Below are 25946 nucleotides of genomic sequence, written 5' to 3'. Positions count from 1 at the left end.
TTTTTATCCATTTTTATTTATTTATTTATTATTATTATAATTATTATTATAATAATAATAATTATTATTATTATTAAAATATATATATATATATAATAATAAAAATTACAAGCCCAAAAATCGAAGGCCCAATCAATCGGCCCAGACCAAACTGAAACCCTAAACATTTAGGGTTTCAGCAAGGGTTTCTAACCCTAGTGCCGCAGCCGCCTCCCCAGTTGCCAAAGACCGTTGCCGACGGTCAGTTGCCAGATGCTCGAACCCACTTCAGCCACGACGCCGCCGTCTCGTTGAAGACTCCAGAAGCTTTGTTGCTTCAACACCCGCCGCCCACGTTGCAAGCTCTAGGGGTGAGTCACCACATAGGTGACTCACCGAACTCCACCCTTAGGACCGGTCCGAGACAAGCGCCGGTGATGGCTATAAAGCCATCACCCAACCTGCAAAGAAAACAGAGGACAACCAGCAAAAACAGAGAACAAAAAAAAACAGAAAGCAAATCACTAAAACAACAACCAGGAAGAACGGAGAACAAAAAAAAAACCCCACAACACAGCAACCAAAAACAAAAGAAAAGAAAGGAGAGAAGCTTACCGAGGAAGCCACGACCGCCGGATCTCTTCAAACGTCACCAAAACCTTCGAAAATCGAAGGTACTTTCTTAAATTTGCTCCGATCGGGAGCCATTTAAGAGAAATGAGTACCGGAACCGTCATTAGGACGGTCCGATCTACATTGTGGTGTAAAAATATTTTTTTTCCGGCCACCGGATGCGGTGGCCGGCGGTGGGAATTACGGCGGCAGACGGCTGCCGCCCGGTGACCGGCTTCCCTCTGACGAGGGAAGCTAGAGAGAAGGGAGAGCGTTTTTTATTCTCTCTCAGTTAGAGAGAGAATGATAAAGGGAGAAATGAGAGAGCTGGCCCGAAGGGCCAGCCGTTTCTGGCTTTAAATAGCCCTTCCCGAACGACGTCGTTTTGGGAAGGGCTATTTGTGTAATTTTTAATTGTTAAACCCCATCCGTAGTCCCTCTATCCTATATATTTTACATTTTAGTCACTAAATCGAATTTATAATCCTTTTAATTTGGTCTCTAAATTTTATTTATTAATATTTTAACCCCAAATCATATGTTTTAATTTATTTTAATCTGATATTCGAATTTAATATAATTTTATTTTAGTCACCAAATTAATAAATAAGGAAAATATCATGTTTAATCCCTATAATTTTAAATAATTAATTAAATTAAGTATTTAATTTTATTAGATTATAATTTAGTAATTAATTTTAAATATTTTCATTGCTTTTAAATATATAGTTCTAATCTTATTTTTATTATTGTTTATTTATGTTTTAATTTTACTTATATATTTAAATATTATTTTTATTATTATTATATAGTCATAAATATATATAATAAATAATAATTTATATTTTTATTTACATAAATTATTTTAATATTTATTTATTTATTTTTCAGTATCGAAGAAAATGGTAGTCTTAATACAACTGGATGTCTTATTCTGGTATTTTAAAATTAAATATTATAAAAAAATTATAATTTAATTTTATTTAAATTATTATATTAATATTTATTAATATCGAAGAAAAGAGCTGTCTTAAGGCACCTAGAAGTTCTTTTCTGATATTTATAACTAAATAAATATTTTATTTATAAATATATATATAAATTATTTTTTCTCATAATTATAATTTTGAAATAATAGGATTATAAATTAAATATATTTTGAATTTTTAAATTTCTAATAATAGAGACAATTTATAATTAAAAAGTACCAATTTTGGGCGTTGTAGGGGTGCTAATCCTTCCCTAAACGTAACCGACCACGAATCCCTTTTTATTATTAAAAAGAACGAATTTTTGGTTAAAATGCAGATCAGTTTATCTTTTAATTGATGTTTTCTTAAAAATTCTTTTAAAAGATTTTTTTTAGGTATTCGACCTACCTGACCCAAAAGGCCGATGGCGACTCCCAAATTATTTTCAAAACCATTATTCACATCACTTTTCCCGCCAAATAAATATTTCGTGCCCGGGCGAAAACCGGTTACGACAGCTTGGCGACTCCGCTGGGGACGGCCAAACTTTTAAAATCAATTATAAATTGTCTCTATTAATTATAAATTAAAAATTCATATATTTGATTTATAATTCTTTCTTTTCAAATTTTTTATATACTTATTATTTTCATAGCATTTATACATTTTCTTATTAATATTTCATTTTATTTGCAAGTATTTTATTTCATTATTTATTTTTCTGTCAAAGGTTTGATCATTTCTCCTCACACACAACACTTGCATTGCATAACATAAAGCTCTATAATTGAGTTTGTCCCTTTTAAGTGGGAGTGAAAGCGACGTCTTCGTGAGAATTTATTCTCCGTGTCAGACCTAGCAAGTAACTTTCGGGGTTCATATGCTCTATGTCTTCGTGAGAATTTATTTTCCGTGTCAGACATAGAGAAGTGTATCCCCTCGAATTGAACTCAATCTACTTTAGTCTGTGATGGACTAGGATTGAGGGTTAACAGCCCAAGGGGGCACTAACAAGGACAATTCGGGTACCTTTATTCTTAGATCTGAAACCCTGCATATAATAAACCCTAGAAACTCTTCTGATCTGAAGCCATGCCAAAATTTTGTCCAAAATAGGTGTACACACAGGAGAAATGAATTCTAACTTTCTTTTTAATTTATTTATTCTCTTACTGATTAAATTACATGTGAATTTAAATTATTTAAATTATGAAAAAAAGCATGTTTAAATAAGGATATTTAGGTAGATATTATTATTAAATTTTTTTATTATGTAAACTAATTCATTTCTTTTTGTGTGTTCTTTATTTCTTCTGTTTACATAGCATCATACAAGATAAAAGGCATTGATCCTCGTGTTAATTGTCTCATTGGAAAGCCTTCATCCATGGATAAAAAGTGTTCAAATCAAATAATTTTAAACTCAGAAGTAAGACAGTGGGCTGAGGACTTACAAAGACAAGGAGGAGACAGTCTGCAAGATGACTATGTATCGGACTTGGTCAGTTATGCTCCAGTTTCGCTAAAAAGAAATGACATGCAAGATTTGTGAAGCATTTGGGAAAGTTGGGACTCAAACAAAAAATTACAGTTTTATCAGACTTACGGAGACATCCCATATTTGCTTTATGTCGAAGTTGATGATGACTTACTTCGAGCCCTAATTCAATTCTGGAATCTTGAGTACAATTGCTTCACTCTCAATAAGGAGGACTTGGTCCCTACTATTGAATAGTACACAACTTTGCTACATATAGAAGGGGCTTTGGAGAATCGAATTTATTCAAAGTCAATTAAAACTCAACCCTTTCGAGTTAAATTAGCAAAGATTGCCGGAGTACGAGAAGAATGGGTGGCATCCCGTACAAAACAAAAAGACGAAAGCGAAGGCATTTCTTGGACTAACATTAAAGAACTTATTCAGAGTCATCCAGACACTAAAGTACGATTCGATCTATTTGCTCTGGGTATGTATGGTATGGTCATCTTCCCAAAAGTATTGGGATATATTGAAGCTGCAGTAGTAGATTTGTTTGAGCAGCTACCAAAAAAGATTAATCCTGCTTCTGTAATTCTAGCAGAGACTTTCAGATCGTTAAATGCTTGTAGAAAGCTAGGAGGTGGACGATTCTCAGGGTGTACCCAGTTGTTATATGTTTGGATCCGTAGCCATTTCTGGAGGACATAAAAGGTTTCATACCGACGCTTTAATACGGATTACTCACCATTAAAAGAATTTCTGGAGCAAGAATGACTGAAAGAAATTAAGAAAGATATGTGGATTAATTTCTTTCGAAATCTGCAAAGCAATGACATTGTTTGACGAGCCCCATGGCAAATCCAAAGAGAATTCTTTTATAAATGTGGTGATTACAATTGGATAATGCTGCTCGGATTGTGGGGAGGAATTGGATATGCACCACTTCTGGTCATAAGACAGTATGAAGGTCGTCAATTTGTACCTGTCACTGCTGGATTACATTCATCTGAGTTCACATTCCACAGCAAAAATTATAAGAGAAATATCATGGAAGCCTTTACAGCTTGGAAAACAACTTTTTGTATCCGAGCTAAAGCAGCAAAAGAAATGCTAACTCCTGATTATGAGGAATGGAGATCTGTCAGGAAAAATGAAAATATTCCTCTACCAGATCAAAATGAGGATATCTCTATGGAAGATCGCATTAAGGTGGTTCCATCAGAGATTGAAATCCTGAGAGCTGAGTTTGAAGCAGAAAGAGAAGGTTGGTCGAGAGAATTAGAGCAAATGAGACGAGATAAAGCTATGTTGGGTGTTGACATTGACTTTCATTCATCACAATGTGCAATGTTGAGAGAAAACAAAGAAAAAGTTGATGGTGAATTTAGAGCATTAAAGAAAAATTACCAGGAGTTATATAAATCCCGGAAAGCATCAGGACCAAGTCAATCAACAGTACAGATGACCAGAGAATTGAACATCGAGAAAAGTTGAGTTGAAGATCTAAAAGGAAAGAATAGCAGTCTACTCAAAAGCCTTGAGAAAGGAAAGCAAAAAATAGAAGATTTTGAGGTTGACAGAAGAGAGCGAATTATAAAACACAAAGCTGAACACCGCGAGATCATGAATGAAATGCAAAGAGAAAGGGATCGAGCCAAAGATTTAGAAGAGATGAAGAATGACATCTTTGATAAATTTGAAGGTGAGAAAAATATCATGTTCAAGGGATTTGAATCTGAAATGAACCAGCTGATTGCCGAACTTGAAGTCAGAGGCCAAAAGATTGAAGAGTTCAATATTGAAAAAGAAAAATGGGAGCTGGAAAGAAAGAATTTCAACACCAAACTTAAGGTAGAGCAAGAAATGGCTAGCAATTGGATGCAAAGATGCAAAAACAAGAATGTTCAAATCCAGAAGCTTAATCAAAGAACGCAAGAAGCACGAACAAAACTTGAAGAAGATCTGGATCAGTCTAGAAACAAAAATGCAGAGTTTAATGCTTACATTTTGCAACTTGAAGAATCATTATTTCAAGAAAAGGTTCGTCTAGGACCTAATGATCTCAAAGAAAGTAATGAGGAAAGTACTTCACTGCGAAGACGCATTAGAGATCTTGAAAAAACTCTGTACAATTGTCAAGTCAGAATCACTGAGTTAGAGCAAACTCTTGAAGGAACTAATGAACAATGGCAAAAGTCAACTGATTTTTATGTAGAAAGAAGTGAAGAAAGAAGTAATATGGTATTCGAGGCCATGGTACAAATGAGCGAAGTTGCTAGATATGTTGGGGAACTAGCTGTTGAAGCTAAAATAATTGAGCATCACGTTGATCCAGTTTCTAAGTTCGGAAAGAAGGTGTCATGGTTAATGAAAGAAATTATAGAGCTTAATAGGAAAGCTACGCCTTATCTGTAGTTATGAACTATTATAAAGAAACTTTTGTATGCCGATGAAAGTTGTTCTATGACAGTTAACTTTTTGGGATCAATACCTTTTTGCATACATACATTTTGCATACATTCATTATTCATTTCATGATTTTCTTTATGGATAATTTTTATTATTAAGATAAAATTCATTAATTAAAATTTGAAAAAGTGTAATAATATCATAAGATTTTTCAATCGCAGTTATTCTGGCCAAAAGAGAAATACAACATCACTACGGTAGTAGACAAACTACTAAGAGAATTATGGAGGATAAAATACAACGTATTGAGGAACAACATAATAAAGAACAAGCAGAAATGAGAATGAAGCTGGAGAAAATTGAAGCCAGTATTGCAAATTCACAAGATAGCATGATGCAGAAAATAGAAGACATGTTTAAAAGGCAGGCTATCATTGAAAAAATGCATGAAAATCCTGTATCTTTCGACCAAGAACCTATGTATCCTTTAGGTTTTCCACCAGAACCAATTTATCACTCTGGTACTACACCTATACAAATCAATGCCCACACATCAGCATTTCAAGAAGCTAAACCACATGAAAATCGACAAGTGGATCCTGCATCTTCAAGCAAAAATCCACTTATATCAGATGTGAAAATAGGGGATTTTAATGCTGAACATTTAATCCAAGATTTGAATGAGCTGAATGAGAAAGAAAAAGTAAATGAAGAATTGACCAGACAGATCAAGAGCTTAGAAGAACGAATGAAATCCGTAGAAATAACTGAATCATTCTATGGGTTTGACGCTAGTGAGTTAAGTTTGGTTCCAGACTTAATCCTCCCCATCAAGTTCAAAGTTCCCGAATTTGATAGATATGACGGTACCACATGCCCTTCATCCCATATTACTATGTTTTGTCGCAGAATGACAGGATATGTGAAAGACGAGAAATTGTTAATTCACTGCTTTCAAGATAGTTTGACAGGACCAGCCTTAAAATGGTATACTCAATTGACCAAAGCCAACATTAGATCTTGGAAAGATCTGGCTAAAGCATTCTTAGAGCAGTACCGCCACGTAACAGACATGGTCCCTGATAGATGGACTCTCCAAAATTTGGAGAAAAAGAATAACGAAACGTTCAGACAGTATGCTCAGAGATGGCGTGACACAGCAGCCCAAGTTCAACTACCTTTGTCAGAAAAAGAGGCCACATTAATATTTGTCCATACATTGAAAGCTCCTTATTTAAATCATCTAATGGGGAATGCAACCAGAAATTTTGCAGATTTGGTCATTTCTGGAGAACTCATTGAAAATGTCTTGAAAAGTGGCAAAATTGAATCAAATGAAGGGTCTAGTTCCAAAAGACCTATGTACCGGAAAAAAGAGAATGAAATCAACAATGCAAACTCTTACAACAAGGATTTATCGAAAAGTGTTACAATAACCCAGCCAAGGGTTAAGAAAGAGGAAACAAACACTAATCGAGCAGAGTCCAGAGGATCTCGAAAGGAAAATGAAAGGTTGTCTTTTACACCTTTACCAGTACCATATGCTGAGATCTATGATTCGCTGTTAAAAGAAGATGTCATACGGCCCTATCCTTTGGTTCCCATGCAACCACCATTCCCTCCATGGTATGATGTAAAGGCACACTGTGTTTACCATGAAGGAATTATGGGTCATTCTATTGAAAACTGTTTGGCATTCAAAAGGGTGGTTCAAAATTTGATCAACACTGGAAAGTTGGAATTCAATTCACCATCTACATCAAATCATCCATTGCCTAATCATGGAGATAAAAACGTGAATGCAATTCAGGAAGAGAACAGAAAGAAAGCAAAAACTGACATTTATGAAATTAAATCTCCTTTTGTTTGGGTATTTCAACAACTCTCTTTAGCCGGTATAATTCCACAACAATTTAGGCCAAAGCATAATGAAGGCAATAATTATTGTGCATATCATCAAGAGAAGGGGCATGAAATTCAACTATGTCCTGAGTTTAGGGATTTGGTGCAAAAATTGATGAATAGCAGAGAGATAGAATTCTTTGAAGAAGAACCAGGGAAGAAAGAAGATGATGTTTGCTCATCAGAGGATTCTAAACCTAGTCAAAGAACAAATGATCCTGTGATCATTAATGTGAAATCATCTACAGTAATTCCTGCACCAACAAAGCCGAAAGTAGTTATCATAACTCCTTTACTATTTTCATACAAAGATACCCGCAGGGTACCTTGGAATTATACTACCAATGTTTCAATGGTAGGAGGATCTGTTTCTCTAGAAAAACAGAAGAGAAAATACAGAGTCTGGGTTCGACATCTGAAGCAGTGAGTGAAGTCGATTCTTTACAAGAAGTGGGAGATTTTACTCTCCCAAAACATCCAATGCTTCGGAACAAGTGAAAACAAAAGGAAAAGCCATGGTAATACCCCAAAAGGTATTTGATGATGAATCCCCTCCAGCATTCAATGAGCCTGTAACAGAAAAACAAGCGCAAGAATTTTTGAAATTCCTGAAACATAGTGAGTATAGTGTGGTTGAACAACTACACAAACAACAAGCGAGAATTTCTATTCTTGATCTATTGATGAATTCAGAAGCACATAGAAATGCTTTGATGAGAATGCTTAATCAAACCTTTATCCCTGAAGACATATCCCTCAATAAACTTGACAGAATTGTGGGACATATAGCCGCTGACAATTACATAACGTTCACGGATGATGAAATACCTGAAGGCGGAATGGGGTCAGTAAAAGCTTTGAATATCACGACACATTGTCATGGTCATGTTTTGCCAGGAGTATTGATTGACAATGGATACGCTCTCAACTTGATGCCTCTAGTCACACTTCAAAGAATGCCTGTGGATAAATCACACATGAAGAGTTATCAGAATGTAGTATGAGCCTTTGATGGTACTCAAAAAGAGGTGCTTGGGAAAATGGAAATACCGTTGTTAATCGGACCAGTCGTGTACAATATTGACTTTGTGATGATGGACATCCACCCTACATATAATTGTTTATTAGGGAGGCCATGGATTCATTCAGCAGGAGCTGTTCCTTCTTCATTACATCAGAAATTGAAATTTGTTGTTGATGGATAACTAATATGCGTAGGAGCTGAAGAAGAAATCATTGCGTCTATAACAAGTGATGTTCCATATATTGAAACCAATGATGATGCTCTTGAATGCTCTTTCCAAGCTCTTGAATTTGTCAATGCAACCTTTATTGCAGAAGGAAGCAAAATTCCATATCCCAGATTATCTTATTGTACCAAGATGATGGTACGACAAACTTTAGGCATCGGAGCTAAAGCTGGGAAAGGTTTAGGAACGAATCTTCAAGGGATTTCAGTTCCTGTAAGTATAAAGATGAAGAAAGATCGTTTTGGGCTTGGATTTAAGCCCAATTTTCAGCAAAAGAACAAAGAGATGAAAAGAAGGTGTGAAGACAGAAAGGCAAGGTTGAAAGGAAAAGAAATCCTTTGGGAGCACATGTTTTTCCCACAGTTGAAGACCACATTCAGATCAGGAGGAACAATTAATGTAGAACAACAGCTTGTTGAGGCCTTTAAAGAAGAAAAGTTGATGAAAGATCAAAGCATAGTTGAAGAAGCTATGAATGGATTATTTATCAACATGATCATGAATGACAACAAGACTGGCAAATACTTGGATAGGATTCGCCCATGTTTTCCTGGAGAAACACTCAACAATTGGACCACTGAAGACCTTCCTATAGTTTTTAATATTAACGCAGAGTAATATTCAGAACTAATCTTTATGTTTAGCCCAAAAGTATGAAAACTTTTTGTTATCTTGTAAAGGAAATTATGTTAAGTTCACCTAATATTAAATATAAGAAATTTTCTTTAAAATTTTCAGATGGCAATCATTCTTTACATTTTTTTACATTTTTACATTTATTTATTTCATAAATTTACTATATTCTTTCGGAAATATGTCCGACTTAAATTTGCAGGTGTCACAATGTTAATAGCATGTTTATTCCTAAATTTAATCAAGAGATAAATTTAGAGCAGCCCATATGTCTGGAAGAAATCAATGGGTGTGAGGATGAACTAGAATGTGATGTTCCTACTGAATTATTAAGACTGGTAGAAAAAGAAGATAAATAAATTCTACCTCACAAAGAAGAGATTGAAACTGTAAATCTGGGAACAGATGAAGAAATGAAAGAGGTGAAAATGGGTACTACTTTGACAATCCAGATAAAACAAGAATTGATAAATCTTCTTCAAGAGTTCAAAGATATCTTCGCCTGGTCTTATCAAGATATGCCTGGTTTGAGTATAGATATAGTAATGCACAAGCTTCCAATCAACCCAGAATATAAACCGGTCCAACAAAAGCTCAGGCGAATGAGGCCAGAAATGTTGTTACAAATCAAAGAGGAAGTGATGAAACAGATTAATGCAGGTTTCCTACAGGTAGCCAAATACCCAGAATGGGTAGCCAACATTGTTCCCGTACCAAAGAAAAATGGGAAAGTTCGAATGTGTGTGGATTACAGAGATCTCAACAAAGCTAGTCCGAAAGATAGATTTCCATTACTCCACATAGACACCTTGGTAGACAATACTGCAGGACACGCATGGTTTTCATTCATGGATGGCTTTTCAGGATATAATCAGATAAAAATGAATCCTGAAGACATGGAAAAACAACATTTGTAACCATGTGGGGCACATTCTGCTATAAAGTGATGCCATTTGGATTAAAAAATGCAGGGGCAACATATCAAAGAGCCATGGTAACTTTGTTTCATGACATGATGCACAAAGAGATTGAAGTATATGTAGATGACATGATTGCCAAATCCCGAACTGAAGAAGAACATATTCAAAATCTGAGAAAGCTTTTCCAAAGATTGAGGAAGTATCAATTAAAACTCAACCCCGCTAAATGCACTTTTGGGGTAACTTCCGAGAAACTTTTGGGATTTATGGTCAGCAAAAAAGGAATCGAGATTGATCCAGATAAAGTAAAAGCAATTCAAGATCTTCCACCACCCAATACAAAAAAAGAAGTTCGAGGCTTTTTGGGAAGATTAAATTATATATCTCGGTTCATTTCTCAATTAACTGACAAATGTGATCCAGTGTTCAAATTACTTCGAAAGAACAATCCTGAAGTCTGGAATGATGAATGTCAAGAAACTTTGGATATTATTAAGAAATATTTATCCAATGCCCCCATTTTAGTATCACCAATGCCTGATAGACCATTAATTCTCTACTTGACGGTCTTTGAAAATTCGATGGGATGTGTACTGGGACAGCATGATGAATCTGGAAGAAAAGAAAAAGCTATTTATTATCTGAGCAAGAAATTTACTGATTGTGAAATTCGATATCCACCAATACAAAAATTATGTTGTGCCTTGTTGTAGGCTACTTGAAGACTCAGACAATATATGTTATACCATACTACTTGGTTGATATCCAAACTTGATCCTTTGAAATTCTTAATGGAATCACCAGCTTTGACAGGCAGAATGACTAGATGGAAAATGTTATTATCTGAGTTTGATATTGTATATGTCAACCAAAAAGCGATAAAAGGAAGTGTCATAGCTGATTTTCTGGCCAGTCGTGTATCAAATGATTATCAGCCTTTGAGTTTCAATTTTCCCGATGAAGATTTGTTGTGCATATCCATAAATGAAGAAGTCAGAACAAATGATACATCTGCATCTTGGAAGCTTTACTTTGACGGAGCATCCAACGCCTTGGGACGAGGAATTGGGGCAGTGTTAATTTCTCCAGAAAATATTTATTATCCCTTTACAAGTAGACTGGAGTTCTTTTGCACCAATAACATGGCGGAATACGAAGCTTGTGTCATGGGATTGAAAGCAGCTATAGAAAGAAAAATCAAATGTCTCAAAATATATAGAGATTCATCGTTAGTGGTGTATCAATTACGAGGAGAATGAGAAACAAAAGATCCCAAATTGTTGGAATACCGAAATTTTACCCTCAAATTAGTGAAAGAATTTGAGAAAGTCACCTTCAATTATCTCCCTCGAGAAGAAAATCAAATGGCAGATGCTTTGGCTACATTAGCTGCTATGTTTCAGGCAACTAAGAAAGTTGATATGATGCCAATCAAAATGCAAGTATATGAAATTCCTGCACATTGTTATAGTGTGGAGGAAGAGGAAGATGGTAAACCATGGTATCATGATATCCTACAATATATCAAAAATCAAAGTTATCCACAAAATGCATCTGAAATTGATAAAAGAACCTTGAGAAGAATGGCTGCTGGATATTTTCTTGATGGCGAGATTATGTATAGAAGAAGCAATGATCAAATGCTATTGAGATGTTTAAATATCAGCGAAGCCAGAAGCATCATTGAAGAAGTACACAGTGGAATATGTGGAACACATGCAAATGGTCTTTCCATGGCCAGAAAAATAATGAGATATGGATACTATTGGGCTACCATGCACACAGATTGCATTGATTATGCAAGGAAATGTCATAAATGCCAGATATATGCAGACAAGATTCATGTACCCCCATCTCCTTTACATGTAATGACAACACCCTGGCCATTTTCTATATGGGGAATAGATGTCATTGGTGCAATCACACCAAAAGCATCGAATGGACATTGCTTCATCCTTGTGGCAATTGATTATTTTACCAAATGGGTTGAAGCTGCTTCATATGCCAATATTAAGAGGTCCACAGTTTGCAAATTTATAAAGAAAGAGATAGTTTGCCGGTATGGCTTACCAGAAAGGATCATTACAGATAATGCTCTGAACCTGAACAACAAAATGATGACTGAACTTTGTGCACAGTTTAAGATCAAACATGCAAACTCAGTGGCATATCGTCCAAAGATGAATGGGGCAGTTGAAGCAGCAAATAAGAACATCAAGAGAATCATTACAAAGACCACTGAAACTTACAAAGATTGGCACGAGAAGTTACCTTTTGCTTTATATGCATACCGAACTACTGTTCGAACATCTACTAGGGCAACACCTTTTTCTTTAGTCTACGGGATGGAAGCAGTCTTACCAATTGAAGTTGAGATTTCATCGCTTCGAATTTTGAGAGAAACAAAATTGGATGAATCCGAATGGATCCAAGCTAGATTTGATCAATTGAACCTTATTGAGGAGAAAAGATTGAAAGCTATTTGCCATGGACAGATGTATAAGAAACGGATGATGAAGTCTCATGACAAAAAAGTACATCCAAGAGAATTCCAAGAGGGTGATCTAGTACTAAAAAAGATCTTGCCTATACATAAAGATTTATGTGGGAAATGGATTCCTAATTGGGAAGGGCCATACGTTGTAAAAAAGGCCTTTTCCGGAGGAGCGTTGATCTTGGCAGAAATGGATGGAAAAATTCTGAGAAATCCAATAAACTCGAATTTTGTCAAGAAATATTATGCTTGAAGAAATAAAAAAAAAAGAAAAGAGAGAAAAAAAAGGAAAAAAGAGAAAGGAAAAAAGAGAAAAGAAAAAAGAAAAAAGGGGGTCAAGATGAAAACCCGCAAAGGGCATCTTGTAACCAAAGGAAGGATTTGAGTTGAAAACCTGAATGGGCGGCTCAAATGCATATTGATATTAGGCATCTGGCAATTGAATCCTCTTAAGATTTTGATAGTTTGGGAGAAACTTCACATCTACAAGCATTTTGACAACGTTTGAGATCTTCCAGACAAAAGCTTACATCATTACTCTAAATTGTGCCAATTTGATTAATTTAGAAATACTTATGCTAATAATTTGTTGAGTCATTTGAATTTTTATCATTCTTATGCTTGCCATAACTTTAAATACAATTCTATCTATTTATTAATAAATTCCAAGTTCAATTTATTTGAGATTCAATTTATTTTAGAAAATTCAATTTATTCTTTTATGAATTAACATAATTTTGAAATAGTTAAAGATTTCTGAATATCACTTTATGTTAATACTTTTAAAGGCATGGAATACAAAGTAAGCAAATTATCACCATCATAAAGCCATGAACAATTCATTATCTGCACTCTGGTTATATAGGGTAACATTGGCTACAGTATTCCAAAAGTTGAAAATGACAAGTTTTACTATCAACTAAACCGTTCCATGATTCGAAAAGAGTGGGATATATTGGAGCAACAGAAGAGACAGTTTGTTGTAGCAATCATTGCAAGTAAATGCACCAACAAAAATCTTCAAGCCCATCACAATGATGTTTATTTCTTCCAGTAAGGTTGTTACACTGGATGCCACCAACAACAAGGTCGAGTCCATTAAAACTACTCATCAATTGCTCCAACCGATCATCATTAAGTTCTTGCACATCTGTTTTCAAAAGTATGCCAAGACAGTAAAAGGCAACCTCTGCATCATTGATCCCAGAGAAAAGAGACAGGACATTGATACCACCATGGAACATGTCTCTATACAGATCCTTGTATATGGTTTTTAGGGAAACCTAGAAGCATTTCCACCTCATCAGATTCAAGTGGAACAAGTGCCATGTGCTCATAGCATCTTCTGGAAGTGTTCTTTGAGTTATCTGATCTGGTTTGATATGAACCCCGAAAACCAATCATTGGATTTGAAAGATGAATGTACTCATAGCATCTTCTGGAAGTGTTCTTTGAGTTATCTGATCTGGTTTGATATGAACCTCGAAAACCAATCATTGGATTTGAAAGATGAATGTGCTCATAGCATCTTCTGGAAGTGTTCTTTGAGTTATCTGATCTGGTTTGATATGAACCCCAAAAACCAATCATTGGATTTGAAATATGAATGTGCTCATAGCATCTTCTGGAAGTGTTCTTTGAGTTATCTGATCTGGTTTGATATGAACCCCGAAAACCAATCATTGGATTTGAAAGATAAATATGATCATAGTAGAAATAAGAAAATCCAATAGCATCTTCTGGAAGTGTTCTTTGAGTTATCTGATCTGGTTCGGTAGGAACCACATAACCAATCATTGGAATTAAAAGATGAACTGCATGATCGTTTTCATTAAGAAGCTTCTTTTCAAGCTTCTTCTGCTTATTCCTTTCCCAAAAATCATAGCCCAAGTTTCGCCTTTTCTTGTAATTGGGATCATTGCATAATGGCTTCCTACCTTTACCGGAAGAAGTGCATCAGCAGCCTTAGCCATTTGAGCAGCACATATAAAATCTATCAATTTTGTAATTGATGAATCTGAACCACATCTCTTCATGGCTATTGAAGCCTCAGCCTCTGAGAATCTCATTTATTTTCAAGTATAACAGTTTACTCTCCTCATCAGAATCAGAATTCAAGATTTTCTCGGTATTAAAAGAACTATCGATATCTGCGAAATCATCTTGAAAGATCACTTCATAATCAGATGATTTGTTATCAGAATCAACATGTTGCATGAATGCAAGCTTTTCAAGAGCCTATACTATTGAGTTTTATTCTCAAGAAGTTTTGTGACATTATATCTACATCTACATTTATCAAAGATGATAGATTCTCTGATTTGAAGAAGAAAGATTTATTGGGTTTCTACAACTGAAGAAATACTCAGTTCACCAATCTGAAATCAAATAACTTAACATTCATGCATCATATTTAAGCATTTGCAAAAATAGGTGCATTTTCATTCATTCTCATCCATGTTGAATTTTGACAGGAATTTTAAAGATTTTAGCAAAGATTCAAATTCATCATTTGATGGATCAGCTTTTCCAGAAAAAAGTTCATAATGAGAATAACTCATCTGAAGAAGGAAGAAGAAATTCATAATGAGAAGAATTTATTCAACCTTTTGCTCAAATCCATCCCTTGATGGATCAGCTTTTCCAGTTCGAGTTCATAATGAGAAGAACTCATCTGAAGAAGGAAGAAGAAGTTCATAATGAGAAGAATTTGTTCAACTTTTTGCTCAAATCCATCACTTGATGGATCAGTTTTTTCCAGAGAAGTTCATAATGAGAAGAACTCATCTGAAGAAGAAGAAGTTCATAATGAGAAGAACTCATCTGAAGAAGAAAAATTTCACAATGAGAAGAGCTTATTCAACCTTTTGCATAATTCTATCACATAAGCAGATAGATTAGCATCAACCTTTCCAGAGAAAGTTCATAATGAGAAGAACTCATCTGAAGGAGAAAGAAGAAGTTCAAAATGAGAAGAGCTTATTCAATCTTTTGAATGACTCTATCACAGAAGGAAATAGGTCAACATCATCCCCAGTGGAAAGTTCATAATGAGAAGAACTCATCTGAAGGAAGAGAAGGATTTATTCAACATCTCCATCATAATCAAGTGAAGTCAAAATGGATAAAAATTTTTTTTATCTTTTTGTCTTTGCCCTATTCTTGTTAACACAAGAATGAGTAAAGAGGGGCAGCTGAAGATACTAACTTTTTATCTATTTTTATTTATTTATTTATTATTATTATAATAATTATTATTATAATAATAATAATTATTATTATTAATATATATATATATATATAATAATAATAAAAATTACAAGCCCAAAAATAGAAGGCCCAATCAACCGGCCCAGACCAAATTGAAACCCTAAACATTTAGGGTTTCAACTAGGGTTTCTAACCCTAGCGCCGCAGCCACCTCTCCAGTTGCCAGAGACCGTTGCCGATGGTCAGCTGCCAGATGCTCGAACCCACTTCAGCAACGACGCCGCCGCCTCGCTGAAGACTCCAGAAGCTTTGCTGCTTCAACACCCGCCGCCCACGTTGCAAGCTCTAGGGGTGAGTCACCACATAGCTCGGTGACTCACCGAACTCCACCCTTAGGACCGGTCCGAGACAAGCGCCGGTGATGGCTATAAAGCCATCACCCAACCTGTAAAGAAAACAGAGGACAACCAGCAAAAACAGAGAACAAAAAAAAACAGAAAGCAAATCACTAAAACAACAACCAGGAAGAACGGAGAACAAAAAAGAAACCCCACAACACAGCAACCAAAAACAAAAGAAAAGAAAGGAGAGAAGCTTATCGAGGAAGCCACGACCGCTGGACCTCTTCAAACGTCACCAAAACCTTCGAAAATCGAAGGTACTTTCTTAGATTTGCTCCGATCGGGAGCCATTTAAGAGAAAGGAGCATCGGAACTGTCATTAGGACGGTCTGATCTACATTGTGGTGTAAAAATATTTTTTTTCCGGCCACCGGATGCGGTGGTTGGCGGTGGGAATTACGGCGGCAGACGGCTACCGCCCGGTGACCGGCTTCCCTCCGACGAGGGAAGCTAGAGAGAAGGGAGAGCGTTTTTCATTCTCTCTCAGTTAGAGAGAGAATGATAAAGGGAGAAATGAGAGAGCTGGCCCGAAGGGCCAGCCGTTTCTGGCTTTAAATAGCCCTTCCCGAACGACGTCGTTTTGGGAAAGGCTATTTGTGTAATTTTTAATTGTTAAACCCCATCCGTAGTCCCTCTATCCTATATGTTTTACATTTTAGTCACTAAATCGAATTTATAATCCTTTTAATTTGGTCTCTAAATTTTATTTATTAATATTTTAACCCCAAATCATATGTTTTGATTTATTTTAATCTGATATTCGAATTTAATATAATTTTATTTTAGTCACCAAATTAATAAATAAGGAAAATAGCATGTTTAATCCCTATAATTTTAAATAATTAATTAAATTAAGTATTTAATTTTATTAGATTATAATTTAGTAATTAATTTTAAATATTTTCATTGCTTTTAAATATATAGTTCTAATCTTATTTTTATTATTGTTTATTTATGTTTTAATTTTACTTATATATTTAAATATTATTTTTATTATTATTATATAGTCATAAATATATATATGATAAATAATAATTTATATTTTTTTTACATAAATTATTTTAATATTTATTTATTTATTTTTCAGTATCGAATTAAAGGGCAGTCTTAATACAACTGGATGTCCTATTCTGGTATTTTAAAATTAAATATTATAAAAAAATTATAATTTAATTTTATTTAAATTATTATATTAATATTTATTAATATCGAAGAAAAGAGCTGTCTTAAGGCACCTAGAAGTTCTTTTCTGATATTTCTAACTAAATAAATATTTTATTTATAAATATATATAAATTATTTTTTCTCATAATTATAATTTTGAAATAATAGGATTATAAATTAAATATATTTTGAATTTTTAAATTTCTAATAATAGAGACAATTTATAATTAAAAAGTACCAATTTTGGGCATTGTAGGGGTGCTAATCCTTCCCTAAACGTAACCGACCACGAATCCCTTTTTATTATTAAAAAGAACGAAATTTTGGTTAAAACGCAGATCAGTTTATCTTTTAATTGGTGTTTTCTTAAAAATTCTTTTAAAAGATTTTTTTTTAGGTATTCGACCTACCTGACCCAAAAGGCCGATGGCGACTCCCAAATTATTTTCAAAACCATTTATTCACATCACTTTTCCCACCAAATAAATATTTCGTGCCCGGGCGAAAACCGGTTACGACACCATGTGTTTAGCATCTACATTTTCATTTTTTTTTCAAAATCATATTTAACCCTTGTAGTAGTCTAATTATCAATTTCTTCTTTATAGTATTTTACTTCAATTTAATCTTCGAAGGTGTTTAATTATATCAAATTACACTGTTGGCCGTTTTGATTAATAGAACCGTTAATTTCTACTTATATAGACGTCAGTTGTTTCTACATCAGCTAATATTACTGATGTAGCTCTATGATGACGTGGTATTTATTAAAAATTAAATAATAAAATATTTTAAATATTTACTAAAGTATTTAAAATACTCCATCTTGGTGGCCTCACTGCAATCAACAGTAACAAGAGAGCAAGCGACGGTGAACCAACGTCGGACGATCCACTTCAGGCACAGTTTTACAATATGCAAATCAATATTATTCGAAGCAAGAGTAACAAAAAATCAAAAGAAACGGACGACTGTGGGGTTTAAGATTTCCGATGATGTAGGCGGTAGTTGAAAGATTCCCACAATGAAGATGTTCCCTTTGACGGTGAGGACAATATATCTCAAAATCGATACCTTCATACGATCAGTAGCGGTGAATGGAGGTGTTTTACTTCAAAGGAGCCGAGAAGTTTTTTCAAGATCTATATCACAATAAAGTATCGGCCGTCGAATTTGACGACCAACGCGGTGGTCACCGGTGATCGATCGATGAAGCGACTTAGAAATCGATGGAGTAACCATATCTGAGAGTGAAGAGCACGGGTGGAAGGGGAAAGAAATAAAGTGAAAAAATATTAAATTTGTGATACCAAAACTATGTAGTTTTGAGGTGGTAGAAGAAAGAAGAGGAGAAATTACAACTTTAGTTCTATGGAAAAAAAAAAAGAGAAATCACAACTTCAGTCCTCTGACGTGGAAACAACTGGCGTCTACATAAGTAAAAACTAACGGTTATGTTAGTCAAAACGATCAACGGTATAAAATGATGTAATTAAACAATTTCGAGGCCTAAATTGATACAAAAATACAATAGGGCGAAATTGATAAATTAAGTTTACTATAGGGGCAACAGTGACCCTTAAGCCTAATATAAATAATGATTTAAAAAATAAAAAAACAACTGAAAATTACTATATCAGCTATGTTGTTAATTTGTTAACGACGGTGTACTAACGAAATAAAAATGTAAGGTTAGGTATGATTTTTAAAAAATTAAAAATTTAGATGCTAAAATAGATCAAAATTGATAATTTAGATACTAAACTCGTAATTTACCCTAAAAATATTAGGAGATCAAACAAATATAGACCTGTTGGGATGCAACTTGGTTTGGTTTTGTTTTAAATGTCAACTAATCAGGGTATTAAATTATTACTTAAATTTTATTTTGTTCATTGAATTAAAATCATCGACCATTAATGAAATTATTGATGTGATAATTAAATAAATATGTATAATAATATATTTGATCTTAATTTTGATTTTAATTAGAAACAATTTAATGGTATTATAATTTTATTGTGATAAAAATAAAGGAAATAAAAATAGAAAAGGAACTTAAAATTGAGCATTTTGGTGTGAATGTGCTTGAAAAATGACTTAAACATGATTCATGATTCAGATTTAAGATCAGGATGTAAATCAAGAACATGATTGGAAAATATATATTTATATTAAATTGTGTTTGATGTAATGTTTTTATATTTTTAAATTAAATTAAATTTTTTTAACCTTTTACTTTTATATTTATATTGATTATGAATTAAATATTTTAACCTAATTGAAGATTTTAAAATTTTATATTTATAATTATTAATTAAATTGTAAATTTAATTAATTGATCATATAATTATAAAAGTAAAAAATAAAAAATATTAAATTTAATTTAAAAATATTAAATATTGTATCAAACACAATCTAAATAAAAAATTTATCAATTATAGACAACGTTTAGCTTGGTTTAGTAGTTAAATGTTGTGATAACTAGATTTTAGATTTGAATACTCTTAAATCCATTTTTATTTTAAGAAAATATCGTTTGATGAGTAAAAATATACGGTTGAGATTAACATTAAGAAATAAAAAGATATTCATTGGAAAATGCAAAAAGATATTTTAATTGCATATTTTCACTCATCCAATGATCCTAAAAAGGTGTAAAACTTTTATACTAAGTATAAATGAATCATAACCATTTATATATATAAAGATAAGATCCTATTACATAATGTAAAACTAAAATAGTTTTACATAGATTTAGGATCGTTAGATGACTGAAAATAAATGGCTAAGATTAACAATAGGAAATAAGAAAATATTTATTGAAAAGAAAAAAAGAAATTAATCTCATCCATCCTGACTATTAAAAGTTACAAAATGGTCACCAAACTAGTCATTATGTTTTTCGTTAAAAGATTAACGATAGTCTGAGCTAGACATTAACCTGCTAACTGAGATGTGATAAAATCTAATTTTATAATCTCAAACGTCTATCATATCTCAGTCATCATGTTAAAATCCAACTCAAACGACCGTTTTTAACAGAAAAAGACGAGTTTGGAACATAATGAATAGTCAGGTGACCATTTTGTAACTTTTAATAGTCGAGGGACACAACAAAGCAAATCCCTATAGTTGGAGGACCATTTTATAAAAGCAATATCATATTTAACTTTTATTTTAAAAAAATAATTTAATAAAAGGAATAACATAAAATTTAAGATAAATTATATTTTAGATCACTCTATTATTATGTTGGCTATAAAAGATCACAATTTTTTCTAAAAAGTACAATTTCATCATTCAATTGAAATATTGTTATAAATCACCCCATCGTTAAAATTGAAATGAAAATATAACGTAATATGATATAATAATTTAGGGTCTATTTGACGAAAAACAGATGTTAACATAATTCATTTTCTTGATCAACATAATTTCTTTTGTATTTTCTGGAAAATAACTTACGAAAAATAAAATTGTAAATCATTTTTGAAATTTTCATTTCAAAGAATACATACTCAAAATAGTATTTTATTTATTTATTTAATATTAATATATTATTTTAGTATCATTTTAATAATATATTCAATTATATTATAATAATATATTATAGTATATTCTTATTTCAATAATATACAATAAATTATTAATAATAATTTATTATTTTCATAAAAACAATATTATTAAATTATTAAATGTTTAAAATATATTTATTAATAATTTTTAAAATATAATATAATATGATTATTTTAATATTATAATTTATTATTGTAATAATATTTTTATTTTTAATAAATAATTTATATAATTTATATAATATTTTATCTTAATAAAGTATATAGACTTAATATTTTTATTTATAAAATTACAAAAACGATATTTTCATAATAATATTGACATAAATGATATTCTTTTATAGAAACGGCTAGTTTTATTAGAAAGATGCAATATCCAAAATTGCAATGAATATTTACGACCATACACATAAACTAACATATAACTGTTAGAGTATGCCCAAAAACCAATCATATGATGATTGTAATACATTTATTTATCGATTTTATTGAATAAAGGCATTGCCATTATTTTTTTCAGTTATATGTCTGTGTTTAACATAAACTGAAAGATAATAAAGTCCATATAATAACATTATTAAAAGATCCATAGTCAAGTATTATTATGGGCATGAACAATAATAATGCGCTTAAGACTAACATGTTATTGATTGATGACAACGAGTTGTCATTGACATAGAGATGTCAGAATTGTCACATGGTTATATTGTTAGAGAACAATGTATTGGATTGACCCATCATGAGCATATGTCTTTGATTATTATGTAACGATCATAACATTGCTCATGGTGATGACTATATGTATGATCTTCAGACTTGAGATCAATACCATCCCAACATATATTGTTGTATGTTTTGATACAGTTAAACATGTTGAGTAACTGGTTGCACTATAAATATTGTTATTGAATATCTCTCGATATATGTAGTGGGGTGTGTATGATTAAGATATGATTTGTCCTTCTTACATAATAGGAAATATATCACATACCACTTGATTGAGTGAGACTAGAAAAACATGGTCATGCTCGAATAAGTTGATATGTGATATCACAAATTATTCGTTAATTATAGTATACTCTAGATATCAAGAAACAATAGATGAGCTATACAAGTATGACTATTCTAAGACTTGTGCTTATTCTAGATATAAAAGACAAAAGGATGTAATACATAAAAGAGTTAATCACGAAGCTGATATGTCGGATCATAATTTCTTGTAACTTAGATGACAATGATATATTACTAGATGTCACTCATTGTATGTCGAATGATATATTTTTCAATGTCAAATTAAATATTTGCCCAACTGCCAAAATTCAGTTATACCATAATACCAAAATAAAGGATAGTTAAAAGAAAAGGAAGTAGGAAATAACCTTGCAAATAATTCCACATTAAAGACATCCCTAAAAAGGCTAATGATCACTTTCAGACATTTAACAATCTTTGTGATCGTATGATTAAACCAACAACCAAAACTACTAAGAACAAAACAAAGCCTGTAATAAAGGATTGTTACAGTCAACAAAGCTTACTACTTCGAAAGTGTATTATTAGATGGGTTACCTATCCACGACTAAGCATCTCTGATTTCTTTAACTTTTTCATGGATAAAATCTCTCCTGTACTTTTAGCACGACCACTACAGCAAAATTGTTCTACAGCGGCATTTTTAGCGGCGTTTTGGGAGTAAACGCCACTAATTTTAAACATATAGCGGCGTTTACATAGCAAACGCCACAAAATGGTAACTTTAGCGGTGTTTTTATAAAAACGCCGCAATAGGTTCATCTATAGCGGCGTTTTTTCAATAAACGCCGCAATAGAGTAGTACTTTAGTGACGTTTTTATACAAACGCCGCTAAAGACTCGTACTTTAGTGGCATTTTTATACAAACACCACAACAGAGTAGTACTTTAGCGGCGTTTGTATAAAAACGCCGCTAAAGGCTCATACTTTAGTGGCATTTTTATACAAACGCCGCTATAGACTTGTAATTTTGTGGCGTTTATTTTTACAAACGCTGTTATACACTTGTACTTTAGTGGCGGTTTTAAACAAATGTCGTTATACGCTTGTACTTTAGTGGCGTTTATATACTTACGCCGCTATAGACTCGTACTTTAGTGGCGTTTGTATTTACAAACGCCGCAAGTTTACAATTTTTAAATCACGCGCCCTTTAACCCTTTTTCATTTTTCCCCCTCACGCATTTTTCAATCCCGCCGTTTACCCAAACCCATCTGCTTCACTACCAAACCCCAAACCCATCTATTTCACTTTCGTTTTTATGCTATCTTTGATTTTGATTCCCTTATTCAGATTTTTAGAAGAACTCATCGCTGGAATTGAAGAGCGAGGAATCCGAAGTTGAACTACCGAGATCCAAATGATGGATCTGAACCTGAATCTACAAGAAACAGACTAATAGCTGGAAGAGATTAGCTCTTCTTCTTCGGAGCCAGTTGATGCGGTTATCTTCGTTGGGATTTCTTTGGTACTGGGAATTGCTTGCAGACATCTTCTTCGCGGTACCAGAGTCCCGTACACTGTTGCTTTGCTTATCATTGGCCTTGGTTCCGGCTCTCTCGGTTTGCCTCTTCCTCTCTTTACCGATTCATCTTCTTCTTCTCCACTTCCTCCTTCTTCTTATTATTATCATAAGGAAAAATTTAAATTATCAGCGTAGGAGAAGTAGAATTATCCACTGAACTTTGATGGGGTTTGACTTTCACTTTTATTGTTTCTATTTACCCATATATCAGAATTTGTTGATTTCATTGTTTTATACTAACTTCATTTGATTTTTAATCCATTTGCTTCTAAAATAGATTAACTTGACTCATCTAAGTTCAATAGTGTATGTCACCAGATCTAATCTGGATTTTAATTTTTTATTTTGCCAGAAAATAGTAGTACTAATTTACTGGGGTTTTCCTTTTATCTGCTTTTCTCTTTTAATATTGTTTCAGTGCTTGATTTTCTTATCCAAATAAAAATACTGATAAGTTCATCTTTGATGCTCCGGAGTTTCCTTTTTAACTCAATGAGTTCAAGAGTTTGCCCATTTCTATTTTCAGTTAGGTTATTATTATTATTATAGAATAAAAATAAAAACTTCACGAAAAATAAATTTTCCCCACAAGCGAAACTGATATCTTTTTTTCATTAATTTTTGAGAAATTGTATTTACAAATCACAAGTAAAGTGTATTTAGAAAAGGCCAAAGCTAGTCCTTAGCTTTGCTTGTGAAAGTTAAAAAAAAAAAACTACACTGCGAGTATATAGAAAATGAATTCATTCTTAATGGTTTAGTTATTTCGAACGAAATCCATCTGCTGGAGTTTAAAACTCTGTAAGATAAATTTGAACATTTATATTGATCAATAAGTGAGTATCAAAATTTAGTCATGCTAGACTGTTGCAAGTTTGTTTCTTTTATTTCCTTTTCTTTAGAACATGGTCTTTTACGATTTCTTCTGCTTGCCTCTAGAAGTTATTTACTCATTGTCAATGCGGTTGATCCATGCTTTGCAGAATATAGTACAAGTCATAAATTACGGGTATTACTTCTGATTTATAGGGAACAACATTGATCCTGACCTTCTATTAGCTGTTTTTCTACCTGCTTTACTTTTCAAGAGTGCATTTTATATGGAAGTGCACCAGATAAAGGTCTGTTTTTGCTTCCTTGGCTTATAAGTGCATAAGAATATCATTTTCACAGTTTTACTTAAAAAGATGCTTCTAAATACCAGAGGTTTGAGTTCTTTCATTCAAAACCCTTTAATCTCATTAAAGTGTTAGTCTATATTCTTTCTTTCTTTTGTTTTCTTCCCTTTGTCTGCGTGCTTGACCTATTTTAGATTATTGGTAACTACTTGTAGTTTTTGGCTTTTAGCTATTTTCAATGGTTTTTCTTCGTAGTTGGACTCAACATCTTTGTTTGATTTCTCATTTCCCAATCAAAGGAAATATTACCAAAGATTTTCCTTTTCACCTCAATTGCCGTATGTTTGAAACATCATTCTATCCATTAAGTTATGACTTTGAAATTTGAAAAATTGTGGCTAATGTGTCAACAGAGGTGTATGGCACAAATGCTTCTGCTTGCTGGTCTTGGAGTTCTTATTTCGACCTTCTGTCTTGGATCTGCTTTGAAGGTATCCCACCTTTCGTGCTTAGAAATTTGATATTATAATTGTGTAATTACAATATTATATTCTCATTGCAGCTTACTTTTCCATATGAGTGGAACTGGAAAACATCACTGTTGCTTGGGGGACTTCTTAGTGCCACTGATCCTGTTGCTGTTCTGGTCAAAGTCTCACTTGGAGCGTAAGTATCCTTCATTTTCAACAATTATTGAATTTAGTTGGGATGCCATTATTGAATTTTTCGGTTTCAGTGTGGGCAGCGGTGGGCGTAGTCTAGAAGGTTGCAAGAGATCATCCTTCGCTTATGCTTTCCATTAAGAAATGTCCAATAACTTTGAAAATGGTTGCAGACAAAGAAAAATGGGAGGAGTTGCAGAAGTTGAATCTCCAAGAAAATTTGGAATGCCTTAGGTCAGGAATCCAGCCAAATGACATTTGTAGCTTATATTATATGCATACTAAATTATTTTTCTTTCCATATGTGGACTTGAACTCAATATTTTCGAAGTAATGAAAATCAAAGCTACATTACATTTAATTTTAATGTTTATAAATTTTAATTTATTTTGTTGTTAAAATTTATGATTGTTGTTATTTATATAAAGTTACATGATATTAAATTTAGGTGATGTATAACAAAAATGAAATATGCAAAATATCAATTAATCTTGGCTAAGAATGGTAATTAGCGGCGTTTGTACCCAAAACCGCCGCTATAGATCTGACCTTTTGCGGCGTTTGTGTCCAAAAATGCCGCTATAGATCTGACCTTTTTGTGGCGT

At 33.0% G+C, this 25946-nt stretch overlaps 1 protein-coding gene across 1 annotated transcript; it reads left to right on the top strand.

Annotated features, from left to right (window-relative positions):
- Positions 1-236: 236 nt before the first annotated feature.
- On the top strand, positions 237-25575 carry LOC120199513 (sodium/hydrogen exchanger 8-like). The gene is made up of 7 exons (XM_039200570.1): positions 237-240; positions 1491-1496; positions 23439-23598; positions 24591-24682; positions 25093-25170; positions 25242-25345; positions 25515-25575. The coding sequence occupies exons 2-7, from the start codon at positions 1494-1496 to the stop codon at positions 25573-25575; spliced, it is 498 nt and encodes a 165-aa protein (XP_039056501.1). The 5' UTR covers positions 237-240; positions 1491-1493.
- The last annotated feature ends 371 nt before the right edge of the window (positions 25576-25946 follow it).

Source organism: Hibiscus syriacus, unplaced genomic scaffold (genome assembly GCF_006381635.1).
Source record: "Hibiscus syriacus cultivar Baekdansim isolate YM2019G1 unplaced genomic scaffold, ASM638163v2 tig00000340_pilon, whole genome shotgun sequence".
In the NCBI taxonomy this organism is placed as follows: domain Eukaryota; kingdom Viridiplantae; phylum Streptophyta; class Magnoliopsida; order Malvales; family Malvaceae; genus Hibiscus; species Hibiscus syriacus.
The sequence above is the reverse complement of the archived record's forward strand: the minus strand, read 5'-3'. Positions and strand labels throughout refer to the sequence as shown.